At 40.3% G+C, this 27,685-nt stretch overlaps 2 protein-coding genes across 3 annotated transcripts in view; one reads left to right on the forward strand and one right to left on the reverse strand.

Annotated features, from left to right (window-relative positions):
- Positions 1–1,831: 1,831 nt before the first annotated feature.
- LOC117483708 (protein SPT2 homolog) lies at positions 1,832–3,801 on the forward strand. Its single transcript, XM_034132066.1, has 2 exons — positions 1,832–2,043; positions 2,744–3,801. The coding sequence occupies exons 1-2, from the start codon at positions 1,910–1,912 to the stop codon at positions 3,366–3,368; spliced, it is 759 nt and encodes a 252-aa protein (XP_033987957.1). The 5' UTR covers positions 1,832–1,909; the 3' UTR covers positions 3,369–3,801.
- Positions 3,802–9,692: 5,891 nt separating this feature from the next.
- LOC117483700 (DNA (cytosine-5)-methyltransferase 3A-like) overlaps positions 9,693–27,685 on the reverse strand; it is a 39,306-nt gene continuing 21,313 nt past the window's right edge. For both annotated transcript variants that reach the window (XM_034132057.1, XM_034132056.1), the window contains 10 exons: positions 26,828–26,940; positions 26,472–26,655; positions 25,113–25,197; positions 24,847–24,992; positions 23,216–23,306; positions 22,449–22,597; positions 21,327–21,412; positions 21,164–21,233; positions 12,066–12,184; positions 9,693–10,377 (listed from right to left, as the gene is read on the reverse strand). In XM_034132057.1, the coding sequence (XP_033987948.1) occupies positions 10,227–10,377; positions 12,066–12,184; positions 21,164–21,233; positions 21,327–21,412; positions 22,449–22,597; positions 23,216–23,306; positions 24,847–24,992; positions 25,113–25,197; positions 26,472–26,655; positions 26,828–26,940 (1,194 nt within the window). In that variant the 3' untranslated portion in view covers positions 9,693–10,226. The remainder of the gene's footprint in view (positions 10,378–12,065; positions 12,185–21,163; positions 21,234–21,326; positions 21,413–22,448; positions 22,598–23,215; positions 23,307–24,846; positions 24,993–25,112; positions 25,198–26,471; positions 26,656–26,827; positions 26,941–27,685) is intronic.

A 27,685-nucleotide genomic window follows, 5' to 3' on the forward strand; every position in this document is an offset into this window, starting at 1 on the left:
GAAAAAGACACACATTTTTTTACCAAAACGTTCAAAACGAGGGCAAAGTGACTCAAAATGACTAGAAAAAGACACAAATCAACTACAAGGAGACTCCAAATGACCAGAAAGAGACACAATATGACTAGAAAAGATTCATAAAATGACAGAAGAGACACAAAACGACTACCACGTCACACAAAATAACTACAAAGAGACTCAAAATTACCACAAAATTACTAAAGACTCACATAAGAACTATAGAGCGATACAGAATGTGTGTGTGTGTGTGTGTGTGTGTGTGTGTGTGTGTGTGTGTGTGTGTGTGTGTGTGTGTGTGTGGGCCCTTTGTCTCTTAAGCTAATCTGCAGAGCCTTGTTTACCGTGCAGAGATCAGCTGTTACGTCAAACGCTCAAAAAAGAAGAGTGAGGGCTGAGTCGATAATGAGATGAGATTTCCTCTCCTGTCAGATCCTCTCTGAGATCACGAGCCTCTCCACTTTCTCTCAAAACATATATAAATAAACCTGAAGTAGTTTCCTGACTTTGTGATTTTAAATGTGAGATGGTAAAGATTTTTCTTTGAGTGCTGCTGAAATATCTTTTGGTGGCGCCTGGCAGCAGCTGTCTGTCACACAATAACACAGTGTCAAGTTTCTGCCACACACACGCACACAGAGAAACACACACACACACACACACACACACACACGCACACGCACAGAGAAACACACACACACACACACACACACACACACAAGAAACACACACAGAGAAATGCACACACACACATACACAGAGAAACACAGACACACACACATACACAAAGAAACACACACATACACAGAGAAACACACACACACAGACAAACACACACACATACACAGAGAAATGCACACACACACATACACAGAGAAACACACACACAGACACACACACATACACAAAGAAACACACACACAGACACACACACATACAGAGAAACACACACATACACAGAGAAACACACACACACAGACAAACACAGACACACACACATACACAGAGACACACACACACACATACACACAGAAACACACACATACAGACACACACACATACACAGAGAAACACACACACACAGACACACACACATACACAGAGAAACAGACACACACACACACACACACACACACACACACACACACACACACACACACACACACACACACACACACACACACACACACACACACACACACACACACACACACACACACACACACACACACACACACACACACACATATATTTTTAGCATTATGATCTTGCACATTGATCTGAAAAAACATTATGTATATTGTTATCATTATTTATGGACTCCTTTTTTGTGTATACTCAATTATATACAATAGATGTTTTTAATTAAAAATGGTAAAAAGGAGAGCAGAAAGGGGGAAATGTTTGCTTTCTTTTATATAACTGGTTTCCCTGTTTAATTTAGTGCAATTTGCAAACTGAAAACCAATAATTAAACTATTAAAGAACAACTTAAATTGCACAACCTCTGAGAAATACTACTTGTATTTAAAGAATAATGGATGTGCAAAAGTTACCAACAATGGCTGACAATATTCACTGTTTTTTAACATGCAAACTTCATTATGAGTCCTGAAACTAAAAGAGAACATATTTCAATTTTTGTGTGTGTTTTTAAATATATTCCACGATTAAGAAATAAAATGTTTAAACGACATTTATTTTTTTAATTAAAATACAGGGTGTGATTACCCTCCCGTCCGGCAGGGGGCGCTGCATACTTTTCTCTCCGCTGATTTTCCTGCTTTAACACGTTTGTTAGAGCGGAATAACAACAGAGCCAGGCTGCTGCACACAGACACCGGATTCTGATGAAACATTATCACATAAATTGAAGTAATTCACAGATGAAATGGAGCCGGTTTTCCTGAGGTTTCACTCGTTTGACTTTGAGTCTGATCAGAGGTTTCAGGAGGGACTGAAGGATTTAAATAAAACCTGCAGAGAGGAGAAACTGCTGCAGCTGAAACTCTTCTTCTACAACAGGTAGGACACACCTGGGAGGAAACACCTGCAAGTACTCTCTTTAAGTACACATGCACTGTATCTACTTTACTGCATGTTTCTGACAGCTGCTGCTACTTTATACATTCAGAATGATGCAGAAAAATACTTTCTACTTGCAAGGAATCTATTGGCTGAAATGTATTTAAATCCTTCATCTACCTTGGTGTTTGTTGCATAACATACATATACAAATAGAACTTAACTATAGAGAAGAAAACTACAATAACAATGAAAACTGCAGAGAGGAGAAGCTCTTCTGCACCTGAGAGGAAATACCTGCATTTACTAAAGTACTGCCAATAAGTACACATGTATAGTTCTGTCTTAATTACTCTACTGCATGTATCTGACAGCTTCAGTTACTTTATACATTCAGATGTCTTCACTTGCAAATAATCTACCTTGGTGTTTAGTGCTTAACAATATATATATATATATACAAATATAACAAATAAGAGGCGAGGTAATGCAACATTTAAGGACATAACTATAGAGAAAAAAGACTAGATGAACATTAGAGTTTGATGCAAATACTGTTTTTTTTCTTTATACAACTCAAATTGGACACACACACACACACACACACACACACACACACACACACACACACACACACACACACACACACACACACACACACACGGTGCAGTACCTGACTAAATGTGATGCTTGTCTGCAGGTTTGTGGAGCCCATCGACCGGACGAGATACAGAGAGTGGAGGAAACACCAGGACTCTGAGAACAGCGAGGAGCAGAGAGGAGGAACATCTGCAGGAACATCTACTGGAACATCAGGAGAAACATCTGGAGAACCTACAGGAACATCTACTACAGGAACATCTACTACAGGAACATCCACAGGAACTTCTACAGGAACACCTGGAGAACCTAGAGAAACATATACAGGAACATCTGCAGAACTAAGAGAAAGGTCCACAGGAACATCTGCAGAACTAAGAGAAAGGTCCACAGGAACATCTGCAGAACTAAGAGAAAGGTCCACAGGAACATCTGCAGAACTAAGAGAAAGGTCCACAGGAACATCTGCAGAACTAAGAGAAAGATCCACAGGAACATCTGGAGAACCAAGAGAAAGATCCACAGGAACATCTGGAGAACCAGGAGAAAGATCCACAGAAACATCTGGACCGAAGGAGGAGAAGCAGCTCTCCTTTGCCGAGGTGATGCGATTCGTTCAGGCGGGACAGGAAGTGCCCGGAGCCGCCAACCTGGAAATAAAACCAACGAACAAGAGTCCCACTGCCTCTCAGATGGAGAGGAGGCTCAAACCCTGGGAGACGTAAACAGTTTGAGTGACTTTGAACTTTAAAATCAGTATTTTTGTTATGAAGCGTGAACTTCTCCGACTCAATGACATGTAAATAGAGATCAGTAACCAGGTAAATGTCACCTCAGAATAATTATTTACTGACTAATAATTGAGCTTCTACTTTCCATTTGTATTTTACACGAGTGTGTCTGTCTCATGCAACCTTATATTTCTACATTGAAGAGAAAATAAAGCAAATAAACTGACAAAGGCACAGAAAATGACTAGAAAATAACACAAAATGACTATTCAGAGACCAAATGACCCGTTAGACGCTTCAAACAAACGCGTTTCCCTTCAATCATGCTTCCATCTTAAACACTTGCAGGTGTGACTCATGGATGTTTAATAAGAACTGGATACAACGTCAGAGGCGGGGTCTCGTTCTTGCCTATGAGAGCTGCTCATTGGCGCATGAAGGCACTTTTGAGAGAGCGAAACGTCACAGATTACCCATCATGCCTAGCTGTCAGAGCAGAAGAACCCGTATGTGCGCTCACAGAGCATGCGCCCCTTAAGCCCCGCCCCCCGAGCTCCCACTCTCGGCTCAGTGGAATGAATGGAGACAGAAAATAAATCTAGATTCGGCTTTTAGTGCATTTTACAACTTTAAGGACCGAATGATTCTAATAAGGGATATAAAATAGTTCATACTGGGTAATTTATTTAGTTAAAAAAAAAAGTATCCGCTGATTTACAGACGTCTCTTTCCCAATGTTAGTAAATGGGCAAAAGTCTTTCTGGGCCCAGTGACGTCAAATTGTAGTACCGCCGTTTGGACACTACGAATATTTTCATCAGAGTCCGGCGCACTTCCTGGGGGCTTGGTGTGACTCGGGGTGTTTCTCAATGTCGAGGACGCTTGCTTGGTAGCACATGTCTTCCGAGCAGTGGCGAGCCGTGAGCTTTATACCTAGGCCCTCTGACCCCCACCAATTCCCTCGAAAAAAAGAAGAAAAAAATAGTTATTACGTCACAGCGTATACTTCAGCGAAATATCAAAACAACGGCCCAGGGTGCAAAACGCATCAACGACAGCGACCCTCTACCACACAAAACAACACCTGTGAACCCAATTTGTGTTCTTTGACATTGAAAATGATATTGCATTGTGTTTGTTACTTTCGTTGCAGTTGTATGTCTTAAGTGTAATTTGGCATGCTTTTATTTTGAAGGCGAGTTCACGCTGTTGACAGGAAGTTGTTGTTGCTATGGAAACAAGAAAAGTTTCACAGCGGGCGGAACTAGTCATAAAGTCCGCGATAATAAAACCCACCCATTTAGAGGGAAGATATGATTGGTCAATTGTACTGTCATTTGACATTACTCTCTCGTTCAGTTACTATAGCGGGCCCTCTGTGAATCGCAGAGAGGGCCAGACGAGCTTCTTTCATGTCTTCACATTCAACAGAGACTGAACAGGCAGATTCGAAGGATTTATTTCTTTGGAAATGTTATTTTAAATACAATTAAATCAAGTTTTTTTTCGGTAAAACTAATGAAAAATATAACAAAAATAATATTAAAAAAATATATATTTAAAAAAAATATATATTTTTAAAATGTTTTTAAATATTATTTTTTAGAATATCTTAGGCCCTCACAGAGGGCCTAGAGGGCCCTGACGGCTCGCCACTGCTTCCGAGTCACTTGCTTCAGAAGCGAGGCAAGAATCCTTCCTAGCCTCGGAAAACAAAGAATGGTGGAACAGGCTAGCAGGTGTGCGTCATATGCGAGGCCCCGCCTTGAATGGAGCGCGATTTCCGCCAAAGATTTGGAAATTGGTCCGTGCGCAAAGCATTGTGGGGATTTTAAGACCGCAGAGTCTACACATTTGCAGCCTCAAAATTTCTCGCTACGAAGTACGCCGGCCTCGGTAGAATTCCAAGTATGCTGGACATTGGAACAGTCCTTCGGCGGGACTCGATGACGTAGTATGCTTGCAGTGGCGTTTTTATATGTACAAAAGTGGTGGGGCACAAAAAACTTAGATGTCTATATATAAGCTTCTGCAGTGACGTGCAGTGAGGTTCATGGCTGGTGAGGCACTGGCACTGACTCTTCAGGTTTACAAATATTATATTTTGACCTAAACCAAAATATAATATTATTTTCAAAAGCTTTTTTTGTCTGATGCTTCGATTAATTTTAAACAGACAGTTCAACAAAAGGATACCCAAAAAATGTAATTTTATCATTTAAATATTGAATTGTTCTCTCTTAGTAAGATCCCATTTTCAATAAAATGGCGGTCTTACCTTGACTTGAAGATGAAGTCCATTTTCCTATCCTTCTGGACAAACATTTCTATTACTTTTTTGTAAAAGTCCTCCTTATCTTCTTGTAGTTTCAAAAGTCTATCATAAATCTAATCCATAGATTTATGATAAAAAAATTATAAAAGTAGGGTAGACATGTGGATGTTATCCGGCTAATCAAAACGTGCATTTATCTAACAGGTACGTTTCCCACAGATCTTATTTTGAGCTATTTTCTAAAATCCTCTGGAGAAATCTCATTGCTTTTTTGTGCTTACTTCCTGGTTTTAGGACGCGTCACTGCAGCTCTCTCGTCTCCTCTTCACACAGCACACTTTTCGCGGCACACGTACTTACAGCCAATCAGCTCTGAATGATTTGAGATGACGTATGGTGGGGATGGTAGCTCCATGCCCCTCTGGTCATTATTTTTTTGCCACACACATTACATTACAAAATACTCTGAGCATGCGCAGTGTAGTTTTTACAGTCACGTTGACTTCACAGCGAGAGGAAGGGGCATAATCAGGTTTTGTCCCACATGGCTCTAAACAGCTCAATAGGCACACACTGTGACTGTAGACACTAATTAGAAGAACACAGACTAAAACAGCAATGTACAGACGAATCAGATGATTAAACATGATCTTAAAATATATTTTATATATTTTTTTTTTTTTTTTTTTGCATTTTTGTAATCATTATTTGTAATACTTTCTGCTGACACTAGGTGGGGCTGTGCCCCACCTGCCCCTAATGACCAGTCGCCACTGTATGCTTGAAATAGTGGCTCTGGAGCAGCCTTCCTCGACATTGAGAAACACCCCGGATCCACACGATCTACCGGAAGATGACACAATGATATACTGCAGCACAACGGCGCCCTCTTGTGGTGGAATCATGACATTGCACTTGATACATAAATTAACTCCATGAACAATATGATAAAGAGAAATAAGAAAAAACATCTGGGGGAACTCCATCTTGCATGTATGTGTTTAATTAGTCACAGTAAAAACAATAAAGTCCTGAACAGGAAACAGATCCCATGAAAATCCCTCTTGCACTTTTAATCATCAATTTGTTTACATCACACTAATATTTACTGATATCACTTTATCATTTCATAAAAAACAAACAATCAACACACAGAAAAACAACAACAAACTACAAGAAATTCATTTTGAGCTGCGGCCCATTAAAAAACAAACTGTACATGCAAGCTTAGCACCGTTAGCTTAGCGCCGTTAGCTTAGCACCATCAGGAATTAAAACACCCAAAAGAATGAGGTAAAAAGAGACTCAGAAATTTGACTCCAGTTAAAATGTTGAAAACACTGCAGGGGAAATCCCAGATTCACACTGAAGGCAGCGCAAATATCTTAATATAACGACAAAAACACAAGTGACATTAAAACCCTAAATCAGGCACAGATGAGCAGCACTGTTGATGATTTAAGAGTTAATTTTAAGGCTAAAATAAGACTTTTAGTTAGTTAAAACACACATGTTGTATTTCTCACAGACCATATCAGTGTTTGTTTTTGCTAAATAAACGTTATTACGGGTTTAAACAAAGATTAAGGCTTTGGATGTCACATTCAAAGCTTCTATAAAGGACTGTCATCATATCAAAATCCTTAATTTTGAATGAAAGGCATTCAGGGGATCCAATTAAGTCTTTTTTTGCATTTAAAGGTAAGTTTGAGAAACCGGCTCGAGATACACTTTTTGTTATATTCCATGGAATGCTCTTAACATCCCGATAGCAACGAATATCTGAAGTGCTTTGACAAAAAAATCCATAAAAAAATGTCATCTGTGGAAGCTGTAGTACTGTAAAAAGCACGACCAATCATTTTAGCCGGCCCGGCTCTGAAAGGAAGTGGCAGATTTTTTCCGGCTGTGTATTTTCAAATTCTAGCGATCTCGAGCTGGTTTCTCCAAACTTACCTACCCCACCTTTAAATCAACATTCAATTGTGATTCTCAGTGCGAATAAGGCCACGGCCCTTAAGAAGCTCCTACTTTGTTTGTATCAAAGCTGCAAATAGTCAAAGTATTTTGGGGATTTTACTTTAATAACAAATGTGCATCAGATGTCTTCATGCTGTCCAACGAGCATAGACATATTTGAGCCGTATCTTTTGTAGTTTTACACATTATTGGTTAATTTAACGCCAGAAATGACTGAAAACTGAACGTAAAGAGGTCAAGTTAAATGCGTTAATTGTTATTTCAATTATTTCTTCAGATTATTTACCTTGTACTTTTATTACAGTAGCTGCTGGTGTTTCTCTACTTCTAAAAATGAAACTAATATAATATTTTTTTACGAGATTTTTAGCATTTTATTCATTATTTTTCCTCATTTTTATTTCCTTTCTTTTTCATATTGTGTTTTTTTTTAATTAATTTTTTTACATTTCACCCTCTTTATCTAAAACAAAATCAATCGTGCCAAATGGCTTCAAAAAAACAAAAAGAGACACATGACTGTATTAGTTGGTATCTTCCAGTAGAAATGGTTTGTTCCTGAGGTGGAACCGAGCTGGTCTTTAATATTCACTTTAATAAAAAAGCTCTTTAACACGCCTTGGTTTGTTCTCCATGATTAGACAGAACATATTTTTGGTATTAAAAGCAGACATTATAATAGAATAATGGAGGATAATAAGAGTTTAGCACCAACCAGTGAGTGATTCTGTAAAGAACCAGAGAGATGAATGTCATTTGCATAAAACGTATACAAAAATCAGCTGATAATGAACATGTTTGGATCAAAACCTGGTCAAATATTACGGTAAAAATACAGAAATACTGACTGATGGATGTTGAGGTAGAGCCTGAAGCACAGAGCGAGATCAACGGGATAAAACATGATGCTGAATACCAGATAATCACTAAATATATATTATATGTATTCAACGTGATCGGCTTGAGAATGAAATAGGGAGTCGTAGAAATGAGGGCTGTACTGAATGTCTTTTAGTTTTCACATTCAAATGATTCTTTGAAAGGTTTTTCTCAAATTAAATGTATTTAAAGAAAATGTTGTTTTAAAAAGGCTAAATGTCAACAAATAATACTAGTGTAGTCTTATCTACATTAAGCACATTTAATAGACATTTGCAGCATTTAAATGTTAATTTATAATCCAAATATCCAGCTATGAATGGTTACACAAGTTCCTACTTTAACATTACAAGCTTTAAAAAAACAAATTATTTAACGAAAATGTTGTTTTTTAGGGTTTTAGGCAGGGTGTCCGCGGGGTCTTAACAAGCATTAAAAGTTTAAAATGAAGGCTATTAAAAAGTATTAAACGAAATTTTCCAAGGTATTACATTTTGTAGCTTGTTTTCAATAAGTATATAAATTGTCCAAAGAGGTTGTATTCTACAGTTTGCCTGTAAACAACATCGTTATGGGGAAATGCAAGTTTGCGTCCAAATGGTTGGAAGATAAGGAGGAAAGACAATCAATACTGTATATAGTAAATGTGAGGTAAAGTGTGTCGCCAAGGTAACCGGTTAAAACTCAAAGTGGCGATGAGGTCTTAAAAAAAGGCCGTTTCCGTTAGTCGGACGACGAAGCGTGCCCTGTCGCCCAAACTCAATTTGGTGTGTCCCGCACCGTCGGCCGTGACACGCCTTATTTGGCCTTTCATGGCCGACGCACGGCCGATTCAACACGTTGAATCGGCCGTGGCAGGCAGTCGGACAAAGAAATCACTCTGATTGGCTGTTCAGCTAGCGAATCAGTGCATGAGAAGCGAAACGGTTGCTTGAGAATGTCTTCCACAAGCAACACTCCAATGGCTGATAGCTCCAGTACCGCACGAAACATGTTTTCGATGGACGAGAGTGAAAATGGAACGCACACGCTATTTGTTGTTTGTATATATCACGCAGTCTGTTCTTCTTCTCTGTCTTCCGGTTGTTGCCTATTTTGAATGACGAATACACACTACCGCCGCCTGCTGGTAAGGAGAGTTATTGCCACTCACGCATGCGCAGTTCGTACGTGCTCGGCTGAAGTCTTTGCGGTGTGTTCCAGTGCGACACATGGCCAAGACGCATAAGTATTACTAAGGCTTTTTTCTAATGATGATCCAACAATAATGGATAGAAGTAAAGCTCTGCCTCAATTAACCTGATTATTTATTATAATGGTAGGCAAAAACATTTCTTAACTGCTTCGTTAAAAACCGAGTGATTCCTGTAGGAATTGTGACTTTTTACACCTGAGCTGATCGGTCAGGAAAAGTTTTTTTTAACCATCTTTGTGACAACAGATAACCTGAGATTAGCCCAAAAGAAAGATAGTTAACCCCTCGTTAATCTCGCCTTGTGGTTCAGGAGTAGATTATAGTTTGATCAACGCACCGAGAGGAGGTAAGTAAAACCGGAAATGTCGGTGCCTGCTGGTGAGAGCGGATAAAAACGATGATAAAAACACGTCTAAAAGTCAAACAGTGAATCAGGACAGATTAAATACTGTGGTGTTTGTAAGGCAGGATCAGCTGTTCACAGTTGTTGTTGTTCACAGTTGTTGTTGTTTACAGTTGTTGTTCACAGTTGTTGTTCACATTCAAAGTAGTCCTTCAGCGGGGCGAACAGGTGTCGGATCACCGGGACGCTCCAGGATCTCCCGAGCACTCGCTGCCTCTGAGCTCGACCCATGTTGTTCACATCGGTGTAGTGTTTGGGGAAGCCGAAGATCCTGGAGGAGGAAGAAGAAATACAGAGTGAGTGAGAGGCAGGTTTAATTAGACAGCACGTTTCAACACAAGGCAATTCAAAGTGCTTTACAACAATGAAAGACATTAAGAGCACATTAGAAACATCATAATTGAGCCGTCCCTTATAGATACGATCTCTTTACGTATTAGTGATGGGAATCTTTCGGCTCCTAAAGAGCTCTTCATGTTACCACAGTTTACCACGGAGCCTCAGTTTCGCCGCTGCGAGGCTCCGACGTTCACGCGCGTGCTCCACTTGCACCCCCCGCCAAGGCTCGCCGGCAGTACACTTTCCGTCACAGGAACACGCTTTGCTGGCGGCGAAAAGCATCCCACCAGACTCCTTTGCTCCAACAGAGGGATGTCCTTGTCCTTTTTCCTTTTCGTCATTACAAGCGATAAAAACTCTCGATCTTCTCTCGAATTTTTTTTTGGACGCCCTCGGCTCGAGTTCAGGGCGTTCCGAGCTGAATAAGGGCGTCAAATGACGGCAAGACGCCCCCCTGGCGGAAACGCTGACCCCTAGTCTTCCTGTGAAATTATAGTTCTTCTGACACTTTTCTAACCTCTTTATATTCCTTTCATCCTTCTTTTTCAATCATGTTGCATCCCCAGACAACACATGTTCCTGTTTTACTGTTACCTGAACCCATCTTTGATCTTTAAACACACTTTTCTTTTCAATTCCCACAATTAGGATATTTGAACCCGTGGTGCAGGAATAGCCGCCGTATTTAGTCCCGGCACTTATGACCCCAGGGTGCTTAGTACAGATCGCGTTCACACCGGAGTACTTTTCCCTGAGGGAAGATTACACAAATGAGCCGCTGACGTCACTTCGTCTTCTTCTGCTTTGGGTTTACTGGCAGGCAGCAAACAACTTCACGGCGTATACTGCCACCCGGAGTCCCCGGCCGGAAGTCCCCGGAGTTGGGGACTGGCTTCAGTAGAAGCTGCTGGGACTCCCAGCAGCTTCTACTGAAGCCTTCCGAGTAAATCGCCAGAACGCCGACACCTCCTCATCTCCACTGCTCCCATGTTTTATTTTGTGTTGCCATAAGTTAGTCTCTCTGCGTTTCTGCGCTGGGCGAATGCTAATGCTAATAATGCTAATGCGAGCATAATAAAATGGCGGCTCTTCAAAACATTTCAGAGTTGTACGGGCGTGGTTTGCAATTCGCCCAGCCAATCAGAACTGGGGCACTTTTCTCCCCCAGGAAAGTACCATCTCTCAGCAGGCACTAAAAATGGGGGTAAAAGTTCCCGGCTTGAAGTGCTCTTTTTGGAGTGAACGCGACATAAGGGGTACTAACGGAACTAAACGCGAAAAGTACTCCGGTGTGAACGCGGCTAATGAGTCCTAAATGAGTCAGCTTTTTACCACTTCCCTTGGTCAGGAACTTGTGGTGTAAAGTCGGATTGGTTAGTCGTAGAAATTAGGGCTGTACCAAATGTATTTTTGTGGTTTCAAAAAACTAAAGTAACCAGCCTGTTTTGAAAATGTAAGAAGTAGAAAGTAAAAAGTGGTCCAAAAAATAAGTAGTGGAGTAAAGTACTGATACCAGAACAATGTGCTTAAGTATAGTAACAAAGTATTTGTACTCCACTACTTCCCACTTCTGGGTATAAGGACTAGACCCAGGATAAAAACATCTTCAGAATATCTTACTGTTCCATCTCCGTGCACCACAGGTAATCCTCTTTTCCGTTCATGGTGACGGGCAGCGGGCCCATCTTCCCCTGCCGGATCGAGTTGGACTTTGTTGTGATGGTGCGGACCTTTTCAAACTGCAGGAAGAAACGACAATCAGAATCAGGAAGCACCGAGTTTAACTGAGACGACTTGAAGGACATGAGAAGGACATTTAAATGCACAATATTACATTTTCTACAAATACGGGTCTCCTGCTCTCTCTGATATAAAAAGTTAGGATTAAGAGCGGTAGAGGACTCTTTAAAGTAGAGACACTACATACTGATATACACCTGAACATCAGCAGGAGAGGACTCTTTAAAGTAGAGACACTACATACTGATATACACCTGAACATCAGCAGGAGAGGACTCTTTAAAGTAGAGACACTACATACTGATATACACCTGAACATCAGCAGGAGAGGACTCTTTAAAGTAGAGACACTACATACTGATATACACCTGAACATCAGCAGGAGAGGACTCTTTAAAGTAGAGACACTACATACTGATATACACCTGAACATCAGCAGGAGAGGACTCTTTAAAGTAGAGACACTACATACTGATATACACCTGAACATCAGCAGGAGAGGACTCTTAGTAGAGACACTACATACTGATATACACCTGACATCAGCAGGAGAGGACTCTTTAAAGTAGAGACACTACATACTGATATACACCTGAACATCAGCAGGAGAGGACTCTTTAAAGTAGAGACACTACATACTGATATACACCTGAACATCAGCAGGAGAGGACTCTTTAAAGTAGAGACACTACATACTGATATACACCTGAACATCAGCAGGAGAGGACTCTTTAAAGTAGAGACACTACATACTGATATACACCTGAACATCAGCAGGAGAGGACTCTTTAAAGTAGAGACACTACATACTGATATACACCTGAACATCAGCAGGAGAGGACTCTTTAAAGTAGAGACACTACATACTGATATACACCTGAACATCAGCAGGAGAGGACTCTTTAAAGTAGAGACACTACATTCTGATATACACCTGAACATCAGCAGGAGAGGACTCTTTAAAGTAGAGACACTACATACTGATATACACCTGAACATCAGCAGGAGAGGACTCTTTAAAGTAGAGACACTACATACGGATATACACCTGAACATCAGCAGGAAGAGGACTCTTTAAAGTAGAGACACTACATACTGATATACAACTGAACATCAGCAGGAGAGGACGCTTTAAAGTAGAGACACTACATACTGATATACACCTGAACATCAGCAGGAGCAGGACTCTTTAAAGTAGAGTACCACACATACTGAATATACACTGAACATCCAGCAGGAAGAGGACTCTTTAAAGTAGAGACACTACATACTGATATACACCTGAACATCAGCAGGAGAGGACTCTTTAAAGTAGAGACACTACATACTGATATACACCTGAACATCGCAGAGGTAGAGGACTCTTTAAAGTAGAGACACTACATACTGATATACACCTGAACAATCAGCAGGAGAGGACTCTTTAAAGTAGAGGACACTACATACTGATATACACCTGAACATCAGCAGGAGAGGACTCTTAAAGTAGAGACACTACATACTGATATACACCTGAACATCAGCAGGAGAGGACTCTTTAAAGTAGAGACACTACATACTGATATACACCTGAACATCAGCAGGAGAGGACTCTTTAAAAGTAGAGACACTACATACTGATATACACTGAACACAGCAGGAGAGGACTCTTTAAAGTAGAGACACTACATACTGATATACACCTGAACATCAGCAGGAGAGACTCTTAAAGTAGAGACACTACATACTGATATACACCTGAACATCAGCAGGAGAGGACTCTTTAAAGTAGAGACACTACATACTGATATACACCTGAACATCAGCAGGAGAGGACTCTTTAAAGTAGAGACACTACATACTGATATACACCTGAACATCAGCAGGAGAGGACTCTTTAAAAGTAGAGACACATACATACTGATATACACCTGAACATCAGCAGGAGAGGACTCTTTAAAGTAGAGACACTACATACTGATATACACCTGAACATCAGCAGGAGAGGACTCTTTAAAGTAGAGACACTACATACTGATATACACCTGAACATCAGCAGGAGAGGACTCTTTAAAGTAGAGACACTACATACTGATATACACCTGAACATCAGCAGGAGAGGACTCTTTAAAGTAGAGACACTACATACTGATATACACCTGAACATCAGCAGGAGAGGACTCTTTAAAGTAGAGACACTACATACTGATATACACCTGAACATCAGCAGGAGAGGACTCTTTAAAGTAGAGACACTACATACTGATATACACCTGAACATCAGCAGGAGAGGACTCTTTAAAGTAGAGACACTACATACTGATATACACCTGAACATCAGCAGGAGAGGACTCTTTAAAGTAGAGACACTACATACTGATATACACCTGAACATCAGCAGAGAGAGGACTCTTTAAAGTAGAGACACTACATACTGATATACACCTGAACATCAGCAGGAGAGGACTCTTTAAAGTAGAGACACTACATACTGATATACACCTGAACATCAGCAGGAGAGGACTCTTTAAAGTAGAGACACTACATACTGATATACACCTGAACATCAGCAGGAGAGGACTCTTTAAAGTAGAGACACTACATACTGATATACACCTGAACATCAGCAGGAGAGGACTCTTTAAAGTAGAGACACTACATACTGATATACACCTGAAACATCAGCAGGAGAGGACTCTTTAAAGTAGAGACACTACATACTGATATACACCTGAACATCAGCAGGAGAGGACTCTTTAAAGTAGAGACACTACATACTGATATACACCTGAACATCAGCAGGAGAGGACTCTTTAAAGTAGAGACACTACATACTGATATACACCTGAACATCAGCAGGAGAGGACTCTTTAAAGTAGAGACACTACATACTGATATACACCTGAACATCAGCAGGAGAGGACTCTTTAAAGTAGAGACACTACATACTGATATACACCTGAACATCAGCAGGAGAGGACTCTTTAAGTAGAGACACTACATACTGATATACACCTGACATCAGCAGGAGAGGACTCTTAAAGTAGAGACACTACATACTGATATACACCTGAACATCAGCAGGAGAGGACTCTTTAAAGTAGAGACACTACATACTGATATACACCTGAACATCAGCAGGAGAGGACTCTTTAAAGTAGAGACACTACATACTGATATACACCTGAACATCAAGCAGGAGAGGACTCTTTAAAGTAGAGACACTACATACTGATATACACCTGAACATCAGCAGGAGAGGACTCTTTAAAGTAGAGACACTACATACTGATATACACCTGAACATCAGCAGGAGAGGACTCTTTAAAGTAGAGACACTACATACTGATATACACTGAACATCAGCAGGAGAGGACTCTTTAAAGTAGAGACACTACATACTGATATACACCTGAACATCAGCAGGAGAGGACTCTTTAAAGTAGAGACACTACATACTGATATACACCTGAACATCAGCAGGAGAGGACTCTTTAAAGTAGAGACACTACATACTGATATACACCTGAACATCAGCAGGAGAGGACTCTTTAAAGTAGAGACACTACATACTGATATACACCTGAACATCAGCAGGAGAGGACTCTTTAAAGTAGAGACACTACATACTGATATACACCTGAACATCAGCAGGAGAGGACTCTTTAAAGTAGAGACACTACATACTGATATACACCTGAACATCAGCAGGAGAGGACTCTTTAAAGTAGAGACACTACATACTGATATACACCTGAACATCAGCAGGAGAGGACTCTTTAAAGTAGAGACACTACATACTGATATACACCTGAACATCAGCAGGAGAGGACTCTTTAAAGTAGAGACACTACATACTGATATACACCTGAACATCAGCAGGAGAGGACTCTTTAAAGTAGAGACACTACATACTGATATACACCTGAACATCAGCAGGAGAGGACTCTTTAAAGTAGAGACACTACAGACTGATATACACCTGAACATCAGCAGGAGAGGACTCTTTAAAGTAGAGACACGACATACTGATATACACCTGAACATCAGCAGGAGAGGACTCTTTAAAGTAGAGACACTACATACTGATATACACCTGAACATCAGCAGGAGAGGACTCTTTAAAGTAGAGACACTACATACTGATATACACCTGAACATCAGCAGGAGAGGACTCTTTAAAGTAGAGACACTACATACTGATATACACCTGAACATCAGCAGGAGAGGACTCTTTAAAGTAGAGACACTACATACTGATATACACCTGAACATCAGCAGGAGAGGACTCTTTAAAGTAGAGGACACTACATACTGATATACACCTGAACATCAGCAGGAGAGGACTCTTTAAAGTAGAGACACTACATACTGATATACACCTGAACATCAGCAGGAGAGGACTCTTTAAGTAGAGACACTACATACTGATATACACCTGAACATCAGCAGAGAGGACTCTTTAAAGTAGAGCACTACATACTGATATACACCTGAACATCAGCAGGAGAGGATCTTAAAGTAGAGGACACTACATACTGATATACACCTGAACATCAGCAGGAAGAGGACTCTTTAAAGTAGAGACACTACATACTGATATACACCTGAACATCAGCAGGAGAGGACTCTTTAAAGTAGAGACACTACATACTGATATACACCTGAACATCAGCAGGAGAGGACTCTTTAAAGTAGAGACACTACATACTGATATACACCTGAACATCAGCAGGAGAGGACTCTTTAAAGTAGAGACACTACATACTGATATACACCTGAACATCAGCAGGAGAGGACTCTTTAAAGTAGAGACACTACATACTGATATACACCTGACATCAGCAGGAGAGACTCTTTAAGTAGAGACACTACATACTGATATACACCGAACATCAGCAGGAGAGGACTCTTAAAGTAGAGACACTACATACTGATATACACCTGAACATCAGCAGGAGATGGACTCTTTAAAGTAGAGACACTACATACTGATATACACCTGAAGCAGGAGGGACTCTTTAAAGTAGAGACACTACATACTATATACACCTGAACATCAGCAGGAGAGACTCTTTAAAGTAGAGACACTACATACTGATATACACCTGAACATCAGCAGGAGAGGACTCTTTAAAGTAGAGACACTACATACTGATATACACCTGAACATCAGCAGGAGAGGACTCTTTAAAGTAGAGACACTACATACTGATATACACCTGAACATCAGCAGGAGAGGACTCTTTAAAGTAGAGACACTACATACTGATATACACCTGAACATCAGCAGGAGAGGACTCTTTAAAGTAGAGACACTACATACTGATATACACCTGAACATCAGCAGGAGAGGACTCTTTAAAGTAGAGACACAACATACTGATATACACCTGAACATCAGCAGGAGAGGACTCTTTAAAGTAGAGACACTACATACTGATATACACCTGAACATCAGCAGGAGAGGACTATTTAAAGTAGAGACACTACATACTGATATACACCTGAACATCAGCAGGAGAGGACTCTTTAAAGTAGAGACACTACATACTGATATACACCTGAACATCAGCAGGAGAGGACTCTTTAAAGTAGAGACACTACATACTGATATACACCTGAACATCAGCAGGAGAGGACTCTTTAAAGTAGAGACACTACATACTGATATACACCTGAACATCAGCAGGAGAGGACTCTTTAAAGTAGAGACACTACATACTGATATACACCTGAACATCAGCAGGAGAGACTCTTTAAAGTAGAGACACTACATACTGATATACACCTGAACATCAGCAGGAGAGGACTCTTTAAAGTAGAGACACTACATACTGATATACACCTGAACATCAGCAGGAGAGGACTCTTTAAAGTAGAGACACTACATACTGATATACACCTGAACATCAGCAGGAGAGGACTCTTTAAAGTAGAGACACTACATACTGATATACACCTGAACATCAGCAGGAGAGGACTCTTTAAAGTAGAGACACTACATACTGATATACACCTAACATCAGCAGGAGAGGGACTCTTTAAAGTAGAGACACAACATACTGATATACACCTGAACATCAGCAGGAGAGGACTCTTTAAAGTAGAGACCACTACATACTGATATACACCTGAACATCAGCAGGAGAGGACTCTTAAAGTAGAGACACTACATACTGATATACACCTGAACATCAGCAGGAGAGGACTCTTTAAAGTAGAGACACTACATACTGATATACACCTGAACATCAGCAGGAGAGGACTCTTTAAAGTAGAGACAGTACATACTGATATACACCTGAACATCAGCAGGAGAGGACTCTTTAAAGTAGAGACACTACATACTGATATACACCTGAACATCAGCAGGAGAGGACCTTTAAAGTAGAGACACTACATACTGATATACACCTGAACATCAGCAGGAGAGGACTCTTTAAAGTAGAGACACTACATACTGATATACACCTGTACATCAGCAGGAGAGGACTCTTTAAAGTAGAGACACTACATACTGATATACACCTGACATCAGCAGGAGAGGACTCTTTAAAGTAGAGACACTACATACTGATATACACCTGAACATCAGCAGGAGAGGACTCTTTAAAGTAGAGACACTACATACTGATATACACCTGAACATCAGCAGGAGAGGACTCTTTAAAGTAGAGACACTACATACTGATATACACCTGAACATCAGCAGGAGAGAACTCTTTAAAGTAGAGACACTACATACTGATATACACCTGAACATCAGCAGGAGAGGACTCTTTAAAGTAGAGGCACTACATACTGATATACACCTGAACATCAGCAGGAGAGGACTCTTTAAAGTAGAGACACTACATACTGATATACACCTGAACATCAGCAGGAGAGGACTCTTTAAAGTAGAGACACTACATACTGATCAGGGATGCAAACTCATCAGGTATGAAAAAGGTGACAAGGATCCAAGCCCACCGACCCCACGGAATATCGGCTTTAAAATGAGGAATAACAGGATTATAGCAGTCAGAACAACTAAAGCAGTTAATAATAACAGAAACGCCAAAGAGTCACATCTAATAGAAATATATAAAAGCATTTATTTTAATTGTGTAGCAGTCAGTTTATAATTTTGGCAGCACTGTTGAGCATTTTGAAAATGTATTTTCATGCCTCTGTGCAAAGCTTAGTCTTTATATCTGTATAGCCAGTGGTGTAAAGTAACTAAGTTCATAAACTCAAGTACTATACTTGGGTACAATTTTGAGATACTTGTACTTTATTTATGCATTTCAATGTTTTGCTACTTTGTTCTTCTACTCCTCTACAGTTCAGAGGTACATGTTGTACTTCTACTCCACTACATGTATTTAATACCTTTAGTTACTTTACAGATGTGGATGAATGATGTGAAATATAATCAAGTGTTAAATCAGACTTTAGTTCCACCTGGAGTAAATCCACAAGCTACCCTGCAGTATACAAAGTCATTCAAACTAGCTGCACCTTTACCAGCTTTGAGAACACTTTCATGATCAATCATTATAAAACATATCATATATATTATTCTGAAATGGACCAATCTGCACAACGACTACTTTTACTGTCGCTACTTTCACTATATTTTGATGATAATACTTTTCTACTTTTACTTGAGGAACATTTTGAATGCAGGACTTTTACTGTAACAGAGTATTCCTACACTCTGGTACTTCTACTTTTACTCAAGTACAAGACCTGAGTACTTCTACTTTGACTCAAGTCCAAGATCTGAGTACTTCTACTTTGACTCAAGTCCAAGATCTGAGTACTTCTACTTTTACTCAAGTACAAGATCTGAGTACTTCTACTTTGACTCAAGTCCAAGATCTGAGTACTTCTACTTTTACTCAAGTACAAGATCTGAGTACTTCTACTTTTACTCAAGTACAAGATCTGAGTACTTCTACTTTTACTCAAGTACAAGATCTGAGTACTTCTACTTTTACTCAAGTACAAGATCTGAGTACTTCTACTTTTACTCAAGTACAAGATCTGAGTACTTCTACTTTTACTGTCGCTACTTTAACTATATTTTGATGATAATACTTTTGTACTTTTATTTGAGGAACATTTTGATTGCAGGATTGTTCCTACACTCTGGTACTTCTACTTTTACTCAAACCTGAGTACTTCTACTTTTAATCAAGTACAAGATCTGAGTGCTTCTACTTTTACTCAAGTACAAGATCTATACTTATACCACCTCTGTTTATAGCCTATGAAAAAAACTATTGGAAAACGAAGGCTAAAGCTAACGTTAGCAGATAGTGACAATGTATGCTAGTTAGCTAGCTCAACGATAATATTGCGACAGGAACACTTTTCAGTGCACATCACGCTCTGCCGCTCCGACAGGGAGCTCTGATCTGAACACCTGAACGGCCCGTTCTAACAGCTGTTCACCAGCGGTGCAGTCTGTGCCACAGTGACTCCGGACTGCACAGTTAATATTAACGAACGCACCCGTAGGTAATGTAGCTGCTGAAGCTAGACCATCATCACGGAGCAGCAGAGCCTTATTATACATCCATGAGCAGAGCCGACAGGCAGGAAGACTCGAGCACACAGCTCGCGCTTCATTATAATATATAAAAAAAGAACACCATGCGTGTCATGATGGCACATAACAGCTCGCGGCCGCAGATTACTCCGGGTCCCAGACCCCCCTCCCCCCCCCCCCCCATACCCCAAAAATATTTTTATTGCAGATCTACATGAATCACACAAACGACCTATTTTGGAATCAAAACGGCGAATTTCGCCGAAAGGTGACAAGTTTGCATCCCTGCTGATATACACCTGAACATCAGCAGGGGAGGACCCTTTAAAGTAGAGACTTTAAAGAGTCCTACAATATGGCCCCTTTAAGACATTTTAAATGCAAAAATGTTACCAAATATATCTATAGAGCACTATATCATATCCTCTTTCTCACACAGGAAACTTTAAGCTCCTACCATTGCCATGCGTCCGCGTTCCAAACAGTCCTGCAGGCCGACTTTATCATCCAGAGCCGAAGCCAGAGGTCTAAAGAGAAACACACACAGAGGCATTTAAACAAAAGAACTGTTTTTAAGGAGCATATACTGAAGAAAGGGAATATTGATTTGAATTATTTACCTGTTCATGCCGGGGAGGTTTCCCCAGAAGTATCGCGCTCTGTGAGCAGGACTGACCTTCACTGCATCGATGAGGATCGGATTACACTGAAGAAATGAAGATAATAATAAGAACAAACTCTGCCATTGAATTGAGAGGATTCTTACAACATGTAGGAGCCAAAAAGCGTATTTTGTCATTGCTTATTATTTATTTTATTATCATTATTTGTTTACATCCTATAGTCGTAATTGGTCACTTCTGGCACGTATCACATGGGTGTGACGAAGGTAATTTAATCCATACGATATTGTAAGAGCAAAGTTAAGCCTATAAGCAACTATTGGGAGTTTAGTTGCCACACACCCGTAAATAAATGTTGGGAAAATCCTGAACGTCCTCTTCCAATAGAGAGTAACATGATAACTAAGGTATCCCAACTGTAGCTGTGTACATGACAGGATGTATGATTACCTAGAAGAGCATCAGGACTGTTTGAGGCATATGATAGCTATGTGATTAACATGATGATTCAGCCTCTATGGAGATAGACATATGACAAGCATGCTCATTTCTGACGTGGAGCTAATCTGAAGTAAACATTGAATACTGCTTTCTATTCCTCCATCTTGTGACTGTGTAACTCCCTCTCTTGGATATCAGCATGTGAAGGACACTGTTCAGGAACTAGTTGATGCTCTGTATGTGATGACTACTTCCATTCTGGAGAGGATCACAAATACATGGATCCTGAGATTGAAGCTCAAGCCGGGAACGAGTGATTATTAACATTTTGAAGTATTCAGAAAAAGTCAGAATTTTGAGATTTTTGAGAAAAAGTCAGAATTTTGAGAAAAATTTAAATTTTTTGAGATTTTTGTGAAAAAGTCAAATCTTTTGAGATTTTTGAGAAAAAGTCATATTTTTTTAGAAAAGTCAGCATTTTTTTGATTTGTGTGTAAAAGTCAGATTTTTGAGATTTTGAGAAAAAGTCAGATCTTTTAGATTTTTTAGAAAAAGTCAGATTTTTTAGATTTTGACTACTTCCATTCTGGAGAGGATCACAAATACATGTATCCTGAGATTGGAGCTCAAGCCGGAGACCAGGGAGATTATCCTAACTATAATAAATAATATAATCACCTCCAGGAATCTGCAGATGTCGGATTTATCGTGGCCACTCATGAACACCACGTTCTCAAACAGCCAGAAGAACGGGCGGTCGTCGCCGTCCTTCGGCTTCATGAGCGTCAGCAGGCGGTAAAACTCAAAGAACAGACGTCCAGTTCCCTCTGCACCACAGAGAGAGAGAGAGGAACACAGAGAGGGTTATCACCAGGGAGAGATAATGTGTGAAGAGGATGCACTCAGCCGCTCTCAATGCCGGTGAACAGGAGGGGTTATATTCAGAAAATAAATAAAACAAAGACAAAACTAAGAATTCTCTGTACAAAAATGTACAATAATATATATTTGGCAATGGGGGAATACTCCTGATTTAGTCCCAGAATCACCATATTATCATAACTCTGCAGATTTTAATAAATGTCTCCTTGAATTGAAACTATTGAGACGAAAACAACAAACCAATTAACATTTTCTCCTAAAAATTACCTTTTTTTCATTCATTAGGGAATTCATAATCTTGGAGAATAATCAAATACTTTGATTGTAAAATGTTGTACGTTGTTTATTGTCTTACATCTACCACTTCGATCTCAGAATTTTGTCTATTTTCTTTAATGTTTTATCTGGGAATAATAATCTTACCCGGCTCTAATTACTTATTTTATTACCCACAAATGCCCTAAAAAGGCCAGATTTATAATAATTGTTCTCCAGTAACTCATCAGCAACCACTTGTTTCCTGTTCCACACGCACTGCTACCAACATGTCTGGAATAACATACCAAATAATCCTTTTCTCAGCGGGTTGACCATGGAGAGGTCGTTGCATGGACTGCCTCCGATCAGAAGGTCAAACGGACCCCACTCAGCCAGCTGCAACACACACACACACACACACACACACACACACACACACACACACACACACACACACACACACACACACACACACACACACACACACACACACACACACACACACACACACACACACACACACACACACACACACACACACACACACACACACACACACACACACACACACACACACACACACACACACACACACACACACACACACACACACACACACACACACACAATTATCTTCATGTTTCTGTGTTGTTTTGTTTTCCTCAGATTCACACTTTTAACTTAAAGTGGACCTATCATGCTATATTTAAATGATATATTGTAGGGCCATACCTATATAAGGTATATTTATACGTTTCTGTTTTCAAAATACCAAACAGATCATGCATTTTAGCCATGCCTCATTTCGCTCTATGTGCTGTTTGCTGTCTACGGGTCTGATTCTGCTGACCACGCCCCCCTGCAGTAGAGGGGAGCCATGCTCTGATCAGCTGCTGGGCTGTCAGAAGAGGGGGAGAAAAAGAGATCTCCGTCCTCCGTGTTTTATTATATAGAGTTGTTATTCATTTGTTTTAAAGCTCAATAAATAACAAAGAAGACATTTGACCGGCACTTTTCTAATTTTGTCCGGAAGATTTAAACTTTAACGGACATCTTGACCCGCGAAAGAAACTGAAACTAAAACTCTGCCGCACGGTCCCCTCGTTCCTTGGAAGAGGCGGAGAGGTGGGTGTTTGTCATCTGCTGGTGGACTAACCGGAGAGAATTACAGTGCTTGCCTCGACGGGGAGGGATTGCATTGAATTAAAGCAGCGGGAGCAAACGCTTGCCTCGGGGAGGGAGAAAGAAAGCCACAGCGGAGAATAAACAGAAGGGTAACCATGGTAACTATGGGCGGGAAGTCTTCTTCGCTGCTTTTGTGGCAGACTACAGCGCCACTTACAGGCCTGGCATATGTACTACAGCGTCTCCAGCGCTTTCGAGCGGCAATGGCCGTGGCTGTCTCCTCCTGATTGGTGGAGTTGGCCCAATAGCCGTAGCGCCACCGTCCTGACGTCAGTAACGTGTTCAAATCTGGATCAGTTTTTATCAGATCCGTTGCAGCCCCTTTTTTAGAGATTTGGGTATGGAGGAAAATAGAGAGGGTTGTGTTTTCTGACACTTGGTGAGTTCCCTGGAACACCGGGGACACATATTCATGTAGAAAAGACGTACACAAGTGCATTTTGCATGATAGGTCCCCTTTAAGCTATCAGCATACAGAGGAGAAGGGGAAGCCCTGTTTACTTTCTAAATATTCCTTTATCTGTAAACCGTAAGAACATATTGAAAAATGTCACATTCAGTTTCTGAAAGTCCAAGTATGTGTTTCAATGTCCAAAGATAGTCACTTTTATTAAGATATAAAGCAGTACATCTCCATATTTAAAAGACAAAACCTATTTTCCACCAGAATTAAAAAAAACATATTTTAGAAAACTCTTTTGTTAAGAACAAGCAATAAAAACAACTCTAGATAAGGTCAGGGTGAACTCACGTGTTTCCTGGTGATGGTTCGAACATCGTTGACGTATTCGATCTTTCCCTCGTGCTTTATCAGCCCCACAGCGATGGAGTCCTCACAGATCTCTGAGGCGATGTAGCGATCGATCTTAAAGCCCAGGTCTTTGAGCACCAGGTAGCCTGTGGGGAAGAATAAACGCATTACATGCACTGTAACTCAAATAAAAGTCTCATTTGTATTCAGACTGGAGCTCCCGGTTCCTCTTCAATAGTAAGTATAGACAAAAAAAGATAACCAACCTGTTGCGATGCCGTCAAAAAGCGAGAGCACTCTGATTGGTCGGCGCTGATCAGCGGGGATGGAGGGGTAAACTCTGTGAGGCTCCTGGGATTAAATAGAAAATACACAAGTTTCAGTAAAGACTGAGTGTTCAGCATTTTTGTGCAAGAGACAGTTGTTGTGAACCGACCGGAGGTTTGTTTCACTATTTAATGAGGGGATAAAAGTGTTAAGAATACTCTATTTCACATTAAGTTGTGCGTGTATTAACTGCAGCTGTGTACATGACAGGATGTATGATTACCTCGAAGAGCATCAGGACTGTTTGAAGCATATGATAGCTATGTGATTAACATGATGATTCAGCCTCTATGGAGATAGACATATGACAAGCATGCTCATTTCTGACGTGGAGCTAATCTGAAGTAAACATTGAATACTGCTTTCTATTCCTCCATCTTGTGACTGTGTAACTCCCTCTCTTGGATATCAGCATGTGAAGGACACTGTTCAGGAACTAGTTGATGCTCTGTATGCGATGACTACTTCCATTCTGGAGAGGATCACAGATACATGGATCCTGAGATTGAAGATCAAGCCGGGGACCAGGGATTATTGACATTTTTAAGTATTCAGAAAAAGTCAGAATTTTTAGATTTTTGAGAAAAGTGAGAATTTTGAGAAAAAGTCATATTTTGAGAAAAGAAAAGTCAGATTTTGGGGAAAAGTCAGTTATTTTGAGAAAAAGTCAGAATTTGTGAGAATAAGTAATATTTTTGAGATTTTTGAGAATAAGTAATATTTTTTTTATTTTTGAGAAGGTCCGAATCTTTTGAATTTTGAGAAAAAATTCAGAATTTTTGAGAAAGTCACATTTTTGAGAAAAAGTCATATTTTTGAGAAAAGAAAAGTCAGATTTTGGGGAAAAGTCAGACATTTTGAGAAAAAGTCAGAATTTGTGAGAATAAGTAATATCTTTTAGATTTTTGAGAATAAGTAATATTTTTTTGATTTTTGAGAAAGTCCGAATTTTTTGAATTTTGAGAAAAAATTCAGAATTTTTGAGAAAGTCACATTTTTGAGAAAAAGTCATATTTTTGAGATTTTTTGAGAAAAAGTCATATTTTTGAAAAAAAGTCAGAATTTAAAGAAAAAAAGTCAGATTTTGAGGGAAAAAGTCAGATTTTTGAGAAAAAGTCAGATATTTGAGAAAAAGTCCGATATTTGAGGAAAAAGTCAGGATTTTGAGATTTTGAGAAAAATACCAACGAATTCTCTTTTTTTGTTTTGACTACTTCCATTCTGGAGAGGATCAGAAACACATGGATCCTGAGATTGAAGCTCAAGCCGGGGACCAGGGAGATATTTCTAACACGTACGAAGGCCATGGCGCTGTTGTTGGCGAAGAAGTCCTGGACCTTGACGCTCCAGTCCGGCCTCAGTTTGAGGTTCCCGGCACACAGAGAGGGTTTACACATGAAGCAGCTCCACGGATCCATATCCTTCAGAATGTCGAAGGTCCCCAGACCCACCAGGATCTCCAGACAGCCCTTACAGAAACACCTGGAGGAGATAAGAAGATAAGATAAGAAGTACTTTATTGATCCCAATTAAACTGAATATATACATGTAAAGGGTGATTTTAAGTCCAAGAGAAGCTGTGGAGCAGAGAGTTCAGAGCGTAAAAGAAAATGCACTTTAGGTCAAATTATTCGAAAGTAAAGGTGACGTTTACCTGCAGCAGCTGGCGTTTCCACACAGAATGACTTCCTGTCCGGCGCAGCACACGGTGCAGTACGACTGGTATCCGTCTTCATCGTAACGGAACAGCGTCTCTGTGAAGTTCTCCTGCAGAAAGAGACGTGAAGGGGTGTTAGGAGCAGCTGAGTTTCAGATGGAGGTTAGACATTGGGAATTGGAAAATACATTAGCCGCTTTCACACCAAGTACTTTGCCGTACTTAGTGGCCAGCACTTAGTTCCCCCATGGCACTAAAGAGCAGATCGCGTTCACACCGGAATAAGTTCCCTGAGGGAGGATTAGGCAAATGAAGCCGCTGACGTCACTTCGTCTTCTTCTGCTTTGGGTTTACTGGCAGGCCGCAAACAACTTCACGGCGTATACTGCCACCCGAAGTCCCCGGCCGGAAGTCCCCGGAGTTGGGGAAGGCTTCAGTAGAAGCTGCTGGGACTCCCAGCAGCTTCTACTGAAGCCTTCCGAGTAAATCGCCAGAAGCGCCGACACCTCCTCATCTCCACCGCTCCCATGTTTTCTTTTGTGTTGCCATAAGTTATTCTCTCTCCATTGGTGCACGGGGCTAATGCTAATGCTAATAATGCTAATGCCAGCAAATACAATGGCGGCATCACAAAACTTGGGGGGGGGGTGTAGTAATCAGCAGCGAACCCCTTCAACACGTGTATTTCGGTTTATTCACAGCATTCATTTTGTTATTCTACAGTATTGTTGTTTTATAGTTATTTGTTAATGTAACCCAATTTGTGTTCTTTGAAATTGAAAAGGATATCGCATTGTGTTTGTTACTTTCGTTGCAGTTGTATACGTCTTAAGTGTAATTTGGCATGGCTTCCTA

This window comes from Trematomus bernacchii, unplaced genomic scaffold (assembly GCF_902827165.1).
Source record: "Trematomus bernacchii unplaced genomic scaffold, fTreBer1.1, whole genome shotgun sequence".
Lineage (NCBI taxonomy): Eukaryota > Metazoa > Chordata > Actinopteri > Perciformes > Nototheniidae > Trematomus > Trematomus bernacchii.